General features: G+C 46.4%; 1 protein-coding gene across 1 annotated transcript in view; it reads right to left on the reverse strand.

Moving 5' to 3' along the window:
- Window positions 1-9,446: 9,446 nt before the first annotated feature.
- SSPN (sarcospan) overlaps window positions 9,447-19,292 on the reverse strand; it is a 45,895-nt gene continuing 36,049 nt past the window's right edge. Inside the window, exon 3 of the mRNA XM_088454812.1 lies at window positions 9,447-18,902. Coding sequence (XP_088310938.1) covers window positions 18,537-18,902 — 366 coding nt within the window. The 3' untranslated portion in view covers window positions 9,447-18,536. The remainder of the gene's footprint in view (window positions 18,903-19,292) is intronic.

The following is a 19,292-nucleotide window of genomic DNA, read 5'->3' on the forward strand; positions in this document are numbered from 1 at the left end:
TAGGCGGAGCGGGGGGGTGGCTGCACAAACGGAGGTGTTCCTGAAGGAACGCCTGCTGTTTGTGAGTGGCCCTACTGACATCACGAGTGATGTCAGTAGTGGACTTCCTGCTCTATTATAGCAGGGAGTCCACTCGGACTTGCGAGACCGGAGACCCTACCACAAGGTCTCCTCGCAAGCCCGATGGTCGCGATAATCGTGACCATCGCCAGGCTGCATGCACACGCTGTGGGTAGTCGCCCACAGCTGTGCGAGCAGCCTGGAGGCCGGTCCAAAAAAAATATAGGGACGCCCTGATTCAGAGTGAGCGCACACTTAAATAGCGTGCGCCTCTGAATCAGGCCCACTGAGAGGCGATAAAGCGATTATCACTATTTGATAAAATCTTAAGGTAGTGACATAATTCTGTCCATGGACACTGATCCTGTGAAGCTACACATGTCACACGTGAGACTGTCAGAACGACGCTTGGAGTTCCACGATAATCGTGATTTGTTTACCGAGAACTGATTGTAATGCACTTTTTTCTTTTTTCCACTTTACCCTTCAGTAAAAAATAATCTTATAAAACCATTAGAATAAGAATATGTACAGTGTAGGGGTTACGTGACTGTCAGGACTGGAAAGTAGGGACAAACCGGAAAATTCCTGGGATCACTCTGTAAACCCTTTTCTGCGTTCCCTGGCAATTAGCGACCGTTGTCAACCGCGGTCTGCGCAGCAACCGTTCATTGATTTGCGCTACATCTAATTGCAGCAAACGCGTGGTGAACGCAAATTATCTTAGAACCCTATTTTCAGTTGTACCCGGCAATGGGACCATTATCTGGACTCATGGACATCTTACAGGCCATCCACACTGCCATATTCACCCAGTCGCCAGATAACGCCCACGGGGCGCGGCGCCATCTTTAGGCAGATCTGCCATGAAGTGTATTCCCTGATAGACCCGGGATCTCCCTTCCATCAGATGTTTTATAATCCCATCCTGGAGAATGAGGACTTTCGTCTCATCACCACGATATTTATTTTGTGTATCAAATCAAATAAATTCATTTATTCAGCCTCTGTCCTCATTTACATATACCCTGTTTGGTTTATTTTAAAACCACCACGTGAAGTCGTCCCTCAACCCCTTTCCTGCTTAACCCCCTCCCCTCCTGGTGGCTCTTTGAATGAGATAGAAATGCCAAGTGCGGTATTTAGGGAACTCTTCTTGTCTACAAGCCTTGTGCATGTGTGTTGTGCATGACAAGTACAAGGCCGCCTTATTTATGATCCCTGAAAAGATGCTTGCAGCCACAAGCCAGAAAGCAGCCGTATTAGTAGCCTCCTGTCCCCAGGCCCCCCGGCATCGCTCTATTTAAGGCTCTGTTCCAGGGCTCAGCCTACACACTGCCAGAATCACGTCCTGGTCACGTGAAAACAGCTGTCTGTAATGGTGATGCACAGCAATATGTATACTTCTCTATTTTACATGAGCAGCGCCAGGAGACTGCAGCCAGGCTCCCGCTGACAAGACTACAGCGCTAAAAGACATATTGTAATACAAAAACACCAACACAGGACTGCGCGCCTCCCAGCTCTCCCGGGCGCGGAATAGTACCACAATTCTCCAATTATTCCTAATTTTCCAGACAGGGTTTTACAAGCTTGGTCCCTATTTTTGAAAATCTGGACTGTACGATTATTTACATTTATTTATATAGTGCACACATATTACATATATCAGTCATTCGCAGCAGTCCCTGCCACGGTGGAGCTTACAATCTATTGGAGATTTATCAAACCTTGGAGAGAGATAAAGTGGATGGAGATAAATTACCAACCGATTAGCTCCTGTCATTGCTCAAACACAGCCTGTAACCTGACAGTTAGGCGCTGATTGGCTGGTACTTTTATCTCCATCCACTGTAACGCTCTCCAAGCTGCATGTTTATAGTGTGTTAGAGAGACAGGAATGAAAAGTAGGGAACATGGGGAGAACATACAAACTCCACACATACAGAGGGAAAAGTGATCAGGTGCCAGCCAATCAGCTCCTAACTGCCATCTCACAGGCTGTGTTTGAAAGATGACAGTTGGGAGCTGATTGGCTGGCACCTTATCACTTTTCACTCTGTCTCCTAACACTGCTTAGTAAATAGACCCCATATGGGCATATCCAATTAGCCGCGGGGTTTACCCCACGGCTAATTGTCGCGCTGGTGGGGATTCAATTAGCGGGGTGTCCCCGAGACCCTGCGCGTGAGTCCCCGCTGCGTTAGGCCGCCCTATTCGGCCTCGCGTGAGCAGGTAAAACACACTGATTCCGCAGTTCTTGCGGAATCAGTGTGTTCTCGTGCAGGAGTCCCATTCTAATGATGCAGGGAAATAGCTATTTAATTGAATAGCTAATCCCTGCGTCGCAGGACTTTTGCCTGACAATTAGCCGCTGGTGAAATCCCGCGGCTAATCGGATATGCCCCATAGTGTCTTGGTCAGAGTTTGAATTGATCAGCACTAGTGCACCAAGGACCTCATTCGCTCTGAATCAGGGCGGCCGCATCTGTTTTCAGGCCCGGCCTCCTGGCCGCTCGCATAGCTGTAGGTGACCACCCACAGCTATAGCGAGCGACCATCGGGGCTTGCGACGAGACCCTTGTGGGAGGGCCTCATCTTCCGCAAGCCCCAGTGAGCTTCTGGCTCTAATAGAGCCGGAAGCTCTCCCACTGACATCACTGGTGATGTCAGTGGGGCCGCCCACAAACGGTAGGCGTTCGCATGGGAACGCCTCCGTTTGTGAAGCCACCCCCCGCCATGCCTACAAAAGGGGCGAGCTGTCGATCAACATCGACAGCCACCCTTTTGTAGTGAGCCACGGAGTGAGTGCTTTTTGCGCTCGCTCCGCGCATGCACACTGGGCCACCATCGACCCGCTTGCAAACGGGTCTGAATCAGGCCCTAAAGGCGGAGGTTTAGGGTGCGGGGAGGGGGAGGGTTAGGTTTAGGGGTTGGGGTTAGGCACTAGGTGGGAGGTTAGGTTCAGGCACCAGGGAGGGAGGGTTAGGTTTAGGGATTAAGGTTAGTCACTAGGGCGAGGGTTAGGCACTAAGGGCGGGGGAATAGGTTTAGGGTGCGGGGAGGGGGAGGTTAGGTTCAGGCACCAGGGAGGGTTAGGGTAGAGAGAGCGGGAGAGTTTGGGTTAGGCACTATTAGAGCCGGAAGCTCACCGCTGATATCACGAGTGATGTCAGTGGGGCCGCCCCCAAACGGCAGGCGTTCCGTCAGGAACGCCTCCGATTTGCAAGCCACCCCCCCCCCGCCCCGCCTACAAAACGGTGCGTACTTTTGTAGTAAGCCCCGGAGCGAGAGAATTTCTCTCTCGCTCCGGGGCTTGCGCATGCGCAGTGCAGCCGCTGCGCGTGGGCAGGGCCTCTACATCGACCCGCTAGTGAGCGCATCGGCGCTTGTGGGCGGGTCTGAATGAGACCCCAAGTGTGCTGCCTGATTTGTAATTCTGCTGCTCTGAATGTAAAGGACTATTCATCAACACTAAATGGCCTGGTAACCATGCGGAAACACATGTTGTAGTTACCGGGCCATTTATCATCAGGGGTCCGGTAGGACCATCTGATATTCAGCAAGCTCCAAAAACTGAAAGTTTTGGGAGTTTGCTTCCGAGAACAAGCGCCATCTTCAGACTGCGCTTGTTCTCGGATCCCTGCTCCTTCCTATGAGAAGGAGTTCCGGGGATGCGAAGAGGGATCCGAGCGGATCCTTCCGCCACCTCCTTACTACCTCCCCGGCGGCCATACGTCCTCCGATGATGAATAGGCCCCTGAATCTGTCCTCCTTCTCTGGGCTTTGAACCAGGATGTTACCTCCAATGCTGAGATTTGATGGGACGACACAGCAGCAGAATTTTGTCAATCATCCCATTGGTCCTGGCAAACGATCAGCCCCTGACATCATTATTTATACATCTCCCCCTATGTTCCATGTATTCCTTCCAACACAGCGAGAACATCTCCCCACGTTCATAGGGATTTCCTCTCCCCAAGTCTGGCCCTGGCGGCACTGAGCTTGTCTGAGGAATGTTTGGGCCTGACTACACTGGCGGCCCTGGTTACCAGTCCCTCTGTCCTGCCACATTGCCGATCTCTTGCGCATAAACCTGTAGAGAAAACGCTGCAATCAATGTATATAAGATATTTTGTGTCACTTTAGCTGCCTGTACTTGTACCAGACGTAATAAAATGTATCCCTGTACAGTATGCAAATCCTACAGGTGTTTTTGACCTTCAGGCAACTAATGATGTTTTGGTTTGTACATGTCCTGTAACCTATATTACATTTATTGCTCAATCATTATGACTTCCTGTTGTACGTTATATAATCAAGGCTGGGCTGTTATTATTACTGTCTCTCTTGGATACAAACCAAAACTGCTCTGTGGATAGCAATCCATCCAATATGTAGGGCAGAGATAGGCAGGGTTGGACTGGCCCACAGGGGGTACAGGGGATACCCCCGGTGGGCCCCACTGCCCGAGGGCCCCACCCCTTCCTCTAGGGATAAGGTTCTAGGCTGTGCATATGTTACATTATACTGCACAGGTCTATGGTGTATTTTCTACAATGCATTGCTGTTATTAATCTGGTACATTATCTTGCATGCACTAGCAGTATTTACAATATATATTTTTAAACGGGTCCAGACCATGCACTCTGTAATGGTTAGCCAAGCCTCTGTGGAGGCTGGCCACACCCCCTCTGGAGGCTGGTCACACCCCTAAGTATGGGCCCCTATCACTGCATTACCTTGGTGGGCCCTTCATGCACCAGTCCGACACTGGAGATAGGTAACAGGGAGTCCTAGGGTCGGAATGTCCTGTAGTCAGGACCTGTTGGGTCAGGGTGAAGGGGGTCTGCACTCCCCGAACCAGACTCCTATCGAACGATCTGGGCCAGCATCTGACTGGTCTAGTTGTACTTAATCCGGCTGCAGATTACCTATGCATCATGTGAAGGTTGGTCAGACCCCTGCACACTATTTAATGTGCCCCTATTATTCCTTTCCTCCAAGAGGGCCTTCATACCCCGTCCCCAACCCAACGCTGTGCTGGAACTATATAAACAAGTGTTCATAATATGTTATCTGCTTAATCTGTTCCCCCCTAACTCCTCTTTCTATGATCCACCCATTGAATGCTTTTCCCTTATTCATAGCTCCCAAAATGTAGAGGGTGAGCTAATCGGGGCAGTGGGCGTGGCCACACCAAGGAGGGGCGTGTCAGCATCATGGAGTGGGTGTGGTCCCATCACAGGTATGCATGTTGTACCATCGTCTGAATATATAGACTTTAAGCTCTTACAAATGTCATTACGTAGAATGGTGAAGGAAATGCCGACCGAGCTGATAGATTGTATGGCCGCAATCTCACACCACTATGGAATGTCCTGTTCCGACGCGGAAATCCAAATGTTGACGTCATATCATTTATCCTCTATTGTGAGTGTGTGCCCCCACGCTTTTCCTAGCTATGCCAGAGACAGGCCTGGTCCTTCTCACCCTACGGCCCATTCAGCAACAACGGGACAGACTAGCCGAGGAGGATGTGATCACGTTTATATTGTGACTAGGAGAAATTGGCTCCCGCTCACTGCTTTATAAATATAAATGTTTGTCATTCCCTGTCTCCATCATTTCCTCTTCCTCTGAGCTTTATTATATGTTTAAACTTTAAACAGCACAGAAAATGGCAAAACCCGGATCAGAAGGCGCTTTTGGTCGAATGCTCAGCTGGCGTAACAGTGCTGGCCGTGAAATTGGCGGTATGGAATTGTATATTCACTAAGCAGCGACTTTTCAAAGCCGCCGACTGTCGCCAGTTCTGGCTGCGGGATTTAAATTGGCAATAACACTGAATGCAAAGCACGCCCCGGTTTTGCATTTAGTATCATTGCTGGTTTAAATCTTAGTAAATAGCTTAGTAAATATACCCCTACTTATCATCCTAAGGGGCCCAGTTATTAATGATCATATTTGCAATGCGATCTGGGCATGGTGTTACCAACTGTGATCGCATTACAAGATGCGATCATAGCGCCGGAATGTATCATACGGCACATGGAGGGACAGGAGCCCATCCTGGCGATGTAACCGGAGTGCTGTCAGGTATACTGTCCCATATGCGCGGCCGCAATTGCCCGAACATGCAAGTATTTAGTATCCCCCGAATATATGACGAAGGGGCCGCAAATGTTAATGATAAATGGGCCCCAAAGTGTTAATAACTTTGCACAAACTATACAAAGCGTTACTAATGTTAATGTCTCCATAAAATGCATTTTCCGCTGTTTACCTTGCCATATAAGGCTTGCAGGCATTCCTACTATCATCAGCCGCGCAGCAATTCTGATAACCTGCGTGTTAGGTAATACACTAAGCTACGTGACAATGTGACATATTCACCTTTTCCAGGAATACAGTCACGGCTAGAGATCCGAGAATACCGTGACTGACCTGTCGCACATTTCTGTATTTACAATAGAGATGCGCGCTTCAGGTTTGATTCAGGTTTTTTTTGACAAATTAGCGCAAGTTTGGATTTATCTTATTGGCTATACAAAACACTATAACTGGATGGGCAATAAGATGTCGTTTTTATGATCTGAACATAACCGAGCAAAACCGAACCGATCAGCTCTAATTTAATCTCCGAATTAAAAGACTATTAACTTCCCCCAAAAAATTCACATATGAATCATGGACTAAGCTAATTATGGAAGAATCAAATTTTCACATCTTCAAGAAACGCCTCTTAGGAGATGTTGCCCCGTAGGCCTGTTGCAAATGTCTGAAATAATAACTATGACGATGGTTGTACCTGGATATTTTACCACTCTGATAGGCCCGGGTGACCCTCTCGTGGTTTTCCCCAGCGCCTCCTCCCCTCCTCCTCCAGGATCTTAACAGGAGTCAGTGGGGCAAATAAAGGTGGCGATATCTCAGCCTTGCACCCTTGGGATTGGCATGCTGCCCTTGGTACGGCCCTGGTATCTCTGTACTAGATTTAAAGTTGCACTAATTTTAATATACATGTAACTCAAAATAGAGTCTCAATAATGCAATTTTGCATATAAGTCTTAATCAGGCTCCATAATGGTCAAACACATTGTACATTGTTCTTTGCTAACCTACATTTAATTGCAGCTTTGTTAAAAAAAAAAAAAGAAAGTACTGTACACCCCCCAACATTAGATTGTAGAGTGATGCTGTATACGTATATATGACTCTTACAATCTGTGGTGTTTTTCCGCATAGCAAGTCTGCAAGTCTGTCACTCACATTATATCTACTCGGCTACAGAAGCAACTCCCTCCTGTCTCTGCAAAGGGCAAACTGAAGACTCAGGACCTCATTCAGAGCCGCTCGCAAGATGCGCTCGCTTGCAAAAAGGGTCTGGGTATGCAAATCAAGCGCTCGCTGTTTGCGCTGTAAGGACGCCCTCTGTGTCTTAGTGAGCGACGGCAGTTAGCGTACGCTGGACTATAAAACCTCCCACCTGTCACTCGCAGCACACGCCATCTCCGGGAAGTGTCTGATTAATTGTGAACATCGCGGACCATCGGAGCTGCTCGCAGCGCTTGGGGTTGACCTAAACTACCCCAAGCAGTTCTAAAATGCAACCAAGTCACGTGTGCAATGACGCTATTTTACTAATTATGCACGCCCATTAAACGCCGTTCTGACAGTCAGACACACCTACGTTCGCACTCCCCTGTTCACAAGCACCTTCCCCTGTTACCACCCACAAACGGAGCAATCTGCCACTCAAAGTAGCGTCCTGTGTACTATGAGCGCTCGATTGTACATCGCAGACGCTAGTTTGCGCACGCGCACTGCGACTTAGATGCATGCGCAGACGTGCGAAAATCGCTCCTAACAAGCGAGCAGCTCTGAATGAGGTCCTCATTTTCCATTAGCTCCGGCAGTTAGGGAACAAATGACCCTTGCCCTATTGAGAGGGGCACAAAGGCCCTATGCCCACTTTGTACTGTTGCTCCAATCAATTCATGCTGGGTGACTGGAAATTGCGATACATAGACAATAAATACTAAATGGCAGGAGCTGCTTCTATCATGTTTCTATATTGGCCTAAAGTGGATATTGTGGTGTGTAGCCCAAATAAATAAATGATTAACATATTTCCTGTCAGCTGCTGACATACCGTCTGATACGGTCATCTGGTGTCAGGATCTACCGCCTGCTCCATCACATCCTAAAGGAACGTCTGTAGTGTCACACAGAGTGTCACCCCTGGACAGTTGGCACCCAGGGACTGTTATATGGCGGAGCTAGACTCACTTACTGTTGATGTCCTCGGTGGCTCCACCCAGGTCTCCAAGAAACTCCACAAAGGAAAATAATAATAAATAGCATAACGACACCGGTTATTTGTCTATTTATTAAGGAATGGGAGGATAATGGCGGCTATAGTAAGGTGATGTCAGCATGTAGTATGAAGGCAGTGTAGGGGCAATTACCACGGTGGCAGGAGGCAGGGGCCCGGGCCTGCCAGCGAGGTGCAATCTACACACCCAAGATGGTGTCAGAACAAAGCATGCACAAAGGGCAATGCTTGGCCACGGCCCCTGAGGGGCCTGAACAATCTCCTGACGGGCTTCCCTATCAATGATAACACGTGTAGCAGGACTACTGGTCATGAGAGTAACTAAGGGGTCTATATACTAAGCCTTGGAGAGAGATAAAGTGGAGGGAGATAAAGTACCAACCAATCAGCTCCTGTCATGTTATAGGCTGTGTTTGAAAAATGACAGTTAGGAGCCGATTGGTTGGTTCTTTATCTCCATCCACTAGGCTAACAATCAGTCTAGACCAGGGGTTCCCAAACACGGTCCTCAAGGCTACGCCAACAGTTCAGGTTTTAGCCATATCCATGCTTGAGCACAGTTGTTAAATGAAATTGACTGAGGTACTAATTAAGTCACCTGTGCTCAACCAGGGATATCTCTAAAACCTGAACTGTTGGCGGAGCCTTGAGGACCGTGTTTGGGAACTTCTGGTCTAGATAGTCACCATCAGCCAATCAGCTTGTAGCTGTTATTTATCAAGTACATTCTACAAAATGATAGGCAGAAGCTGATTGGTTGCTATAGGCAACTTCTCCACTTCTCAGCTCTTTAGAAGGTTTGATCCATTCCCCCCATAATCCTCTCTATCTTGCTGGATATGATGTAATAGTAATGAAATGTAAAGAATTCTGTTGGGGGGGGAAAGCTCACCTTACAGCAATCTGCATACGTTACAGCAATCTGCATACGTTACAATAACGCTGGAGCCATGGAGGAAACACCGGTTTTGATTATTTATATAGAAATAAAAAGAAGAAACTGTGAGATTATTTTTCTCTCTTTCCAGGAAATAATATACGAAGGACACAAATCTCATACTGTTTTATTGCATGGCTGCAATTCATGAAACGCGCAGGGTTCTTACAGAAACCAGTACATCAGTCAGATAAATGCCGTGGTATGCAGTGACGTTATCTCCTGTCTGATAACACAACAGATATGTACACGTGTTATTTCCTTATTAACCTGAGGACATTTCTGTTAAAATGTTACAGAAAAAAAAAATAATCAATAGATTGTATGAATTACGCGAGATAAAGTGTAACTGCGCCATACATGTCTACTCTCCCGGTACATCAGATCACCGGCAGTATAGGCCCACGCTCCTTAATCCCACTTTACTCTCTTCTAAAGTGTTCCGGGCACTCGATGACGCATTTCGCTGCATAGTGAGCCGTTAACTCTCATTGTCATTTGGAGCTCTCCCCAGAAGGAGCCTAATTGTCTCTTATGTGTTTGCCTTGTTCTTACCATTGGCATGGGCTTCCACTTTTATCAGTCAGACATGGAATGAACCAATAAGGAGGCTTAAGGCTTTTGATCAGTAGAATATATCCGCAAACAAATCCTGATTAGCATCCCCTGCAATCTGATCAGGTACAACATGTGAGCAGGGATTGGGGCGAGATTGGGAAGGGTGTTGGATAAAGACCATTTCTTTAATCTCGCTGAGAAGTTGAATAGATAAAAGATGAAATCTATCATATGTTGCCCACAACAGTTTTAAGTGAAAGGTGTTTTGTAGACTTTGATGCACATCCTGGTGGCCAGATACTGTATAACTGCTGCTTCGTATTCCGGTTCCATAGGAAAGTTCGACAGTGAAAAGGTCGACAATGATTTGGTCAACACCAGAAAGTCGATATGACAAAATGTCGACAGTACATGCGGTCGTCGGGAACAAAGGGCCGACAGGTTCAAAAGTTCGATATGGAAATGATCAATACAGAAATGGTCAACACTTTTTTTTTTTTAGTATTAGAATTAGGTTTAAGGGCAGGGTTAGACACTTCCTGGAGGGTTAGCTTATGAAAGAGATGGTTGGGTTTAGGCATCAAGGGGAATGATTAGGTTTAGGGTGAAGATTAGAGGTTCGGAAAAAAAAAAAAAACATGTCGACCATTTCTGTGTCGACCATTCCCAAGTTGACCTTTTTGAACATGTCGACTTTTTGAACATGTCAATCTTTTTGGTGTCGATCAAATTATTGTCGACGTTTCGATTGTCAACCTTTTGTATCACACCCGTCGTATTCATTAGCAACGAAAAACAAACAATGCTGCCTGGTGACATACAGGAGTGACTGAAAAAGAACAAAAGGAGGCAAAAATAGTAAAGCCGTTTATTTAGTAAAAGTTGCGGGCGGGTCTGTACGACCCATTAAAGCTACCAGTAGATGGATTATTTTATATTTTTTTTATCACACTAAATAAAAATGTAACAACAAAGATGTTAAACACTATGGCCCGTATTCAATTTGAGGCGGAAAGTCCGGATCCGCGATACTTTTTCACCAATGACGTCATTTTCACCTGTTTTGGTCAATGCCATGTAATAGGCGAAAAAGTTTCGCCTATGAATAGCAGGCGGAAAAAAGTGCAGAACTGGGGTTTTGGGGTGCAGCGTTGTAGGGAACCCCTGTGCAGCCTTCAGACAGTCCCCCAAAGGTAAACGGTGTCAGAAAATTATTAAAAAACACTGTAGGATGCCCCAAAAAATGACTTTGAAAAAGGGGGCGAAAAAGGTGTTTTTTGATTGCAGGTGCTTGCAGCAGGTGGATTTTTCATGATTTTTTCAACTTTACTTTAGCAACTTTTAAATATGCTGACCCCCATTTTCAAGTATCCCAAATTTGCTGGGATAAGTAATTTTCTGGAAAAAATACTCCTGAATACTATTCTGCATCACGTATAGAAAAACGCTATTTAGCAGCTATTCAGCCCGTTTAAAAACACCAAATACCTTCAGCAAGCCAAATCGGGGGGTACCATCGTGTACCCCCATGTCAGAGCATCTTTTGGGGGTGTCAGGCTGATTTCCCCATTTCTGACAGTACTTTTAGCCTGTTTAAGTCTCGCCGGGTCCCGTTTTCGCGTACTTTCAAATTGAATTCGGGGATACGCGGGCACGCGGCCGATACTTTTCCGCCTGCAAAACAGGCGAAGTAGGCAAAAAGTCTGGGCTGCGAAAAAGTATGGCGGGTCATCTCAAATTGAATACGGCTCTATATTTATATATATATAAAAAATATATATAATAAATGCAATACATTTTCTGTTTCACGGCCCAGGTCACCACCGCGGTATCAGGATGTCGGTTCCAGGCTTTCGGTCAGATTTGATCAGCGTTAATTATGGTATTCATTAATCTCTGGACCTTTCACCCATGAATAACACATTTCCAAGTAGACCTCCGCGTGACTGAGGATTATGTTCGGACACCTACAGACGTATCACGTGAGGATTAGCCCTACTCTCTTACAGCTATTGTTGACTAATGTGCGTGGAGGGTATTATAATCTCTTTAGAATCTCTGTGGTCTTAATAAAACCTATAATTACTTCCATTTCAAAGCTCTATCCTAACACTGCATTTCCACCTAAAACCAAGTTTCCATCAACACCCCCCCAACAAGCAGAACCACAGTGTTCCCGTGTCTGAGACCTGCGCTCGTACACATTCACGCTTGTGCCAGCAAAGTACGCTAGGCACACACCTGAACTTTCACTTTCGACCTGGCGACTTTGTGATTTTCTGCACGATGAAACGATCTTGAAGGCATCCGATTTTGGGTGTGGACGTTGGTGGTTTATCGTTCCGATCCGAGCGATTATCTATCCTAAAACGGTTTCGCAGTTGATTTTTTTTTTTTAAATGAACCATCTGCAGAAATATCAGACAGGTGATCGGGAATTCATGCGCACTAAATTTGGTGCACAATATCGGCTCATCGCTTAGGAGAAATGTCGTGAAGCTGGTCAGATCAAATCGTTCCATACCACTGGTTTTGGTTTGATAATACACACTCTGAGAAGCTGAAAATCAGTGTGTACCTAGCTTAAGGTGTATGGTCAGATCCTCTAGTGATCATCGGGGGCATAGCCAGAATTTCGTAAGCCCCATAGCAACTTTTGAAGGGGAACCCACCCTAAAACCTCTCCCTGCAGCAGTTGTTACTTTTATGAACCATAATAGTTCACATCCCACATTGTAGTGCTATTAGTACACATTATGCCATACAGTGCCCCCAGCTCATAATATGCCACATTGTAGTGCCCCCAGCTCATAATATGCCACAGTGTAGTGCTATTAGTACACATTATGCCATACAGTGCCCCCAGCTCATAATATGCCACATTGTAGTGCCCCCAGCTCATAATATGCCACAGTGTAGTGCTATTAGTACACATTATGCCATACAGTGCCCCCAGCTCATAATATGCCACATTGTAGTGCCCCAGCTCATAATATGCCACATTGTAGTGCTATTAGTACACATTATGCCATACAGTGCCCCCAGCTCATAATATGCCACAGTGTAGTGCTATTAGTACACATTATGCCATACAGTGCCCCCAGCTCATAATATGCCACACTAAAGTGCCCCCAGCTCATAATATGCCACATTGTAGTGCCCCAGCTCATAATATGCCACATTGTAGTGCCCCCAGCTCATAATATGCCACATTGTAGTGCTATTAGTACACATTATGCCATACAGTGCCCCCAGCTCATAATATGCCACAGTGTAGTGCTATTAGTACACATTATGCCATACAGTGCCCCCAGCTCATAATATGTCACATTGTAGTGCCCCCAGCTCATAATATGCCACAGTGTAGTGCTATTAGTACACATTATGCCATACAGTGCCCCCAGCTCATAATATGCCACATTGTAGTGCCCTAGCTCATAATATGCCACATTGTAGTGCTATTAGTACACATTATGCCATACAGTGCCCCCAGCTCATAATATGCCACAGTGTAGTGCTATTAGTACACATTATGCCATACAGTGCCCCCAGCTCATAATATGCCACATTGTAGTGCCCCCAGCTCATAATATGCCACAGTGTAGTGCTATTAGTACACATTATGCCATACAGTGCCCCAGCTCATAATATGCCACATTGTAGTGCCCCAGCTCATAATATGCCACATTGTAGTGCTATTAGTACACATTATGCCATACAGTGCCCCCAGCTCATAATATGCCACATTGTAGTGCCCCAGCTCATAATATGCCACATTGTAGTGCTATTAGTACACATTATGCCATACAGTGCCCCCAGCTCATAATATGCCACAGTGTAGTGCTATTAGTACACATTATGCCATACAGTGCCCCCAGCTCATAATATGCCACACTAAAGTGCCCCCAGCTCATAATATGCCACATTGTAGTGCCCCCAGCTCATAATATGCCACATTGTAGTGCCCCCAGCTCATAATATGCCACATTGTAGTGCTATTAGTACACATTATGCCATACAGTGCCCCCAGCTCATAATATGCCACAGTGTAGTGCTATTAGTACACATTATGCCATACAGTGCCCCCAGCTCATAATATGCCACATTGTAGTGCCCCCAGCTCATAATATGCCACAGTGTAGTGCTATTAGTACACATTATGCCATACAGTGCCCCCAGCTCATAATATGCCACATTGTAGTGCCCCAGCTCATAATATGCCACATTGTAGTGCTATTAGTACACATTATGCCATACAGTGCCCCCAGCTCATAATATGCCACAGTGTAGTGCTATTAGTACACATTATGCCATACAGTGCCCCCAGCTCATAATATGCCACATTGTAGTGCCCCCAGCTCATAATATGCCACAGTGTAGTGCTATTAGTACACATTATGCCATACAGTGCCCCCAGCTCATAATATGCCACATTGTAGTGCCCCAGCTCATAATATGCCACATTGTAGTGCTATTAGTACACATTATGCCATACAGTGCCCCCAGCTCATAATATGCCACATTGTAGTGCCCCAGCTCATAATATGCCACATTGTAGTGCTATTAGTACACATTATGCCATACAGTGCCCCCATCTTATAATATGCCACAGTGTAGTGCTATTAGTACACATTATGCCATACAGTGCCCCCAGCTCATAATATGCCACATTGTAGTGCCCCCAGCTCATAATATGCCACAGTGTAGTGCTATTAGTACACATTATGCCATACAGTGTCCCCAGAACATATTATGCCACACTGAAGTTCCCCCAGCTCATAATATGCCACATTGTAGTGCCCCAGCTCATAATATGCCACATTGTAGTGCTATTAGTACACATTATGCCATACAGTGTCCCCAGAACATATTATGCCACACTGAAGTTCCCCCAGCTCATAATATGCCACATTGTAGTGCCCCAGCTTATAATATGCCACATTGTAGTGCTATTAGTACACATTATGCCATACAGTGTCCCCAGAACATATTATGCCACACTGAAGTTCCCCCAGCTCATAATATGCCACATTGTAGTGCCCCAGCTCATAATATGCCACATTGTAGTGCTGCTAGTACACATTATGCCACAGAGTGCCCCCTTTTGACATCATGCCATAGTGTCCCCAGAACATATTATGCCACACAGAAGTGCCCCCAGCTCATAATATGCCACATTGTAGTGCCCCCAGCTCATAATATGCCACATTGAAGTCTCCCCAGTTCATTGTAAGTCAAATTGTAGTGCCCCCAGTTTATATTATGCCACATTGTAGTGCCTCTAGTTCATATTAAGCCACATTGTAGTGCCCACAGTTCATATTAAGCCACATTGTAGTGCCCCCGTTCATATTACGACACATTGTAGTGCCCCCGTTCATATTTTGCCAAATTGTAGTGACCCATAGTTCATATTAAGTCACACTGTAGTGCCCCCCCCATTCATATTAAGTCACACTGTAGTGCGCCCCCGTTCATATTAAGTCACACTGTAGTGCAGCCCCATTCATATTAAGCCACACTGTAGTGCCTTCCCGTTCATATTAAGCCACACTGTAGTGCCCCCCCGTTCATATTAAGCCACACTGTAGTGCTTGCAGTTCATACTGTGCAACATTTCGGTGCCTCCAGTTCATATTATATATAACAGTGCCCAGTCCAAATTATGTCACATAATAGTGCCCTCTTACCATTATAACATCCACTGCATACACCACTCACATGTTACCCTATTCAGGCGAGGCAAAGGGCTGGGCACACTGGCTAAGCAGGTACTTCCAGGAACTTAGTAGACAATGATATGCCCTGGTCCGGGAAACTCTAAACTTCTGAGCCTCATAAAAAATGACACCCTCTGCCTCCCCCTATAGCTATACCCATGGTGACCATTCTATACATGGATTTCAGACGTCTATCTGCTGAAAGTAGGAAGGGACAGGTAGCTCCTGACTGAATCAGGTTCTGGCTTTGGGGCACTAAATGGGTAGTGTGCCACTTTTTGAGGGAGGAATAGTTGTAGCTAGAGATGTAGCTCAGTGGCTAAATGCACTGACTGACTTATAATAAGACACCTGCTGCAGAACCTGGTCTGAATCCCAGTTTAATGTATTCCAGGCACAAAACGTAGATTGTCAGCTCACCTGCACAGGGAGGTGGAGCTAGGGAATAAAAATCCGTGCTCACCACTGTATAAAGTGTATGATGCTATACAAAATCAAATATGAATAGGACGTTATTATATTTTCAATAATGGGAATAAAACATTATATGCATAACCCAGTTGCATTGACACATTCGCGACCCTCCCATAATGCACCCACTGAACAAACCATTTTTGCCTGCACTGCTGACCACCTCCCAGTCATCACCCATCCGCCTCCCAGTCACCACCCAGCCACCTCCCAGTCCCCTCCCAGTCACCACCCATCACTTTTCCACAACATTTCTGATACCGTCTGTCCCGATCGCAACAGCGCCTTTGTGCGTAGACTCCGTGTAACGCCTGCGCTGTACCAAATGTTACAAATATTTGTACATGCGCAGTTGCAAAAAAAATGTGCCTAGCTATGTATACATTGCCGTTCCCTGCGTCTCCGAATGAGACCCTGTACTTGGTGGGCGCTAGGCTGCAATGGAGACAGAGAGAGTTTATAGCTGGTGGGTACGGAGATGTTGGCATGGGACAATCTGGGTTATATATATATATATACTGGACTTAAACCTAAAGCACCACTTCAACCCTCCAGTCCTGAGCCTCTCTGCTTGTGCAGGTCTCCTCCTACTGGCCTAATCTCCACCTTCTACTCCTTGCTATAAAAACATGGTTGACCTGAGTGACAATGAGTGTCACTGGGAGGAGGGCATAGGGTAGCGCTTCACCCAGAAGCCTGCTCCTGAATTAGGGAGATTGTGGGCATGAGTGCGACATGTACACGAATGAAAGATCACTCATACTAGCTCCTGTCCCAGCGGTACCTGGTAACGTTTCGTCTTCAAACTATTTATCCAATCTCTCCGACCTTTGCTAGCGAGATGGCGGCACTCGAAGCACCCTGCCCCAATATCTGGCGGCACTGTCCTCAGTAAGAGGTGCTCTGATGGCACAGTAGTTAGCGGCTTTGTACATGCTAGAGCGGAAGTTCGTCTGACGCCTAACCTTTCCTACCGCGTCCGATTCCCAAAGTACCAAAGCGTGCGCAGAAACCTGTAGGCCACACACACCTAGATGTCTAATAGCTCTCAGCTGGAAAAAGATAGACCAGGCTCCCCGGTTCCTGTCCTCAGAGTGACTGCTCTGCACACTTCTAGCCCAACTATACTCCCCACATGTAAAGCAATACATCAACTCCAGTCATACCCCTCCCAAATTCCTGTAACCTCCATAAGGGGAACTGTTTATGTATATGATGGCCACAAGTTTTGTTTTAAGGCTATGTAGGCTTGTACTATGTCATATCTGCCTCTTTTTTTAATTAAGTTCCATTTAACTGACTTTTGTTTGATTGACGGCCGTGGGCTCTGCGGAGGAGCATTGTAACCCCTCCCCATCCTTTCTCTCTTCTGTATACTCTCTCCTGGCTATTAACCAGCAAACCTGGTAACATTTATTATCAAAAGAAGAAAAAAACAACCAGTGCTGCTCTTACAGTGCACTAACCTGTAATGCGAAGAGACTTATCCACTTTGGGTTATAAAGAGGAAACTTTCAGGTTGAAGGTTACATGCTAAAGTTTGACTTCAAAAATAAGTCAAATCTATTTTATGTACAGTACTAGTAAATGTTGGTGTTTACTCTACATTCTGACACCTGTTCTCACAATATTCCGAACCAACCACTGACTGTAGTCAGTGACAAAATAAGGCATGAGGGAGCCTCAGCGGCAGGGCTGTAACTAGGGTAGTGCGATCAGTGCCATGGTACAGGGCACCGCAGGGCAGGGGGCGCTGTTTGGGCCTGTCAGTTTTCCTGTTTATTATCATTCTCACTTGTAGCTTTCTCTTCTTTTATCCCCAGCATCTCCTGGCCTCTCCTATCTCTTCCCCATGAGGCCATGGCCCTCTCTCAGGTGCACTATATTATGTCCCTATTTATCCCCAGCATCTCCTGGCCTCCCCTATCTCTTCCCAGACCCTTCCCCATGAGGCCATGGCCCTCTCTCAGGTGCACTATATTATGTCCCTATTTATCCCCAGCGTCTCCTGGCCTCCCCTATCTCTTCCCTGGCCCTTCCTCATGAGGCCATGGCCCTCTCTCAGGTGCACTATATTATGTCCCTATTTAAAAAATGGGGAGGGGGGGTGCCAATGCTCTCTCTGGCACAGGGTACCAAAAAGTCTAGTTACGGCTCTGCTCAAGTGGTACTTTGGAGTTGGGGTCCCTTCCTTCTTCAAAATGTCAGTATAATACCTGTTGGCCTCATATTGGGGGGACTACAATGTTTTTGTTTGGAGATCACAGGAAACTCAGCCTTAAAAAAAAAAAAAAAAAAAAAAAAAAAGTGGTTAATGGAAAGTATAGCTTTTGTGTCTTCCCGGTTCAAATGAACTGTTCTCACTGTGGCAGGTTCCATTGTTGCAACTAAATTATATCCAATCAGTTATTGCAGGAAGGCGTCCCCAGGGCAGGCAACTGCTGGCAAAGCTCTATACTTTCTGCTGCGGTTTCTCGTTGGTGGCCAAGCCACGGAACCACATGCCCACGTAAAACTCCTGGTAGCGGTGTTTCCACATAATGAAGCAGGCTGCCAGGCAGACCAGGGCCAGCAGTAAGTTGAGAGTTATTTGCAGAAGCACAAACAGTTTCAGGCTGGTGGTGACGGAGTCGCAGTCGGGCACGTCCTGGTAGAGGAAGGTGCGGCTCAGCAGGTCGGAAGGGTCCAGCGTGCACTGACAGGTGTCCATGGTCATCTTGCAGGTGTATTTTATGATCAGGTTGTAATGGTGAGACGCAAAGGCCACCGCCAGGATGCAGATGATCAAGCTGAGGGCACTGAGCAAGAAATATACCAGCTGGAGGGAGAAAAGACAACAGAGGTTTTTAAAGGGTCAATAAAGAAAGAATACGACTTAGCCCAATTAGAAAAATGTGTAGACAGAGTTGGGGGTAATGTAGATTGCCGACATATCAAATGCACTAAAGGATAGGGCTAGTGCAAGTCGGCATTGGTAGTGATGACGGATACTTCCACGAGTGCTGCTCGGACTGATCCAAACAATGCACCCTGCGGTGTTTACAGCTGCCCAGAGCAGCTGTCAAACTTTATCCTGCATGTGGCCCCGCCCCCCTCAAGTGACGTCACATGTCGGGGAGGCGGGGTCGGCCCAGGTTGGCAGTGAGCCCTGCTTCTGCACTTACTTTAATATATATGTCCACCATGCTCTAATCTCTTCCTATGCGGA

Source organism: Taudactylus pleione, unplaced genomic scaffold, assembly GCF_031769625.1.
Source record: "Taudactylus pleione unplaced genomic scaffold, aTauple2 ptg000634l, whole genome shotgun sequence".
NCBI lineage: Eukaryota > Metazoa > Chordata > Amphibia > Anura > Myobatrachidae > Taudactylus > Taudactylus pleione.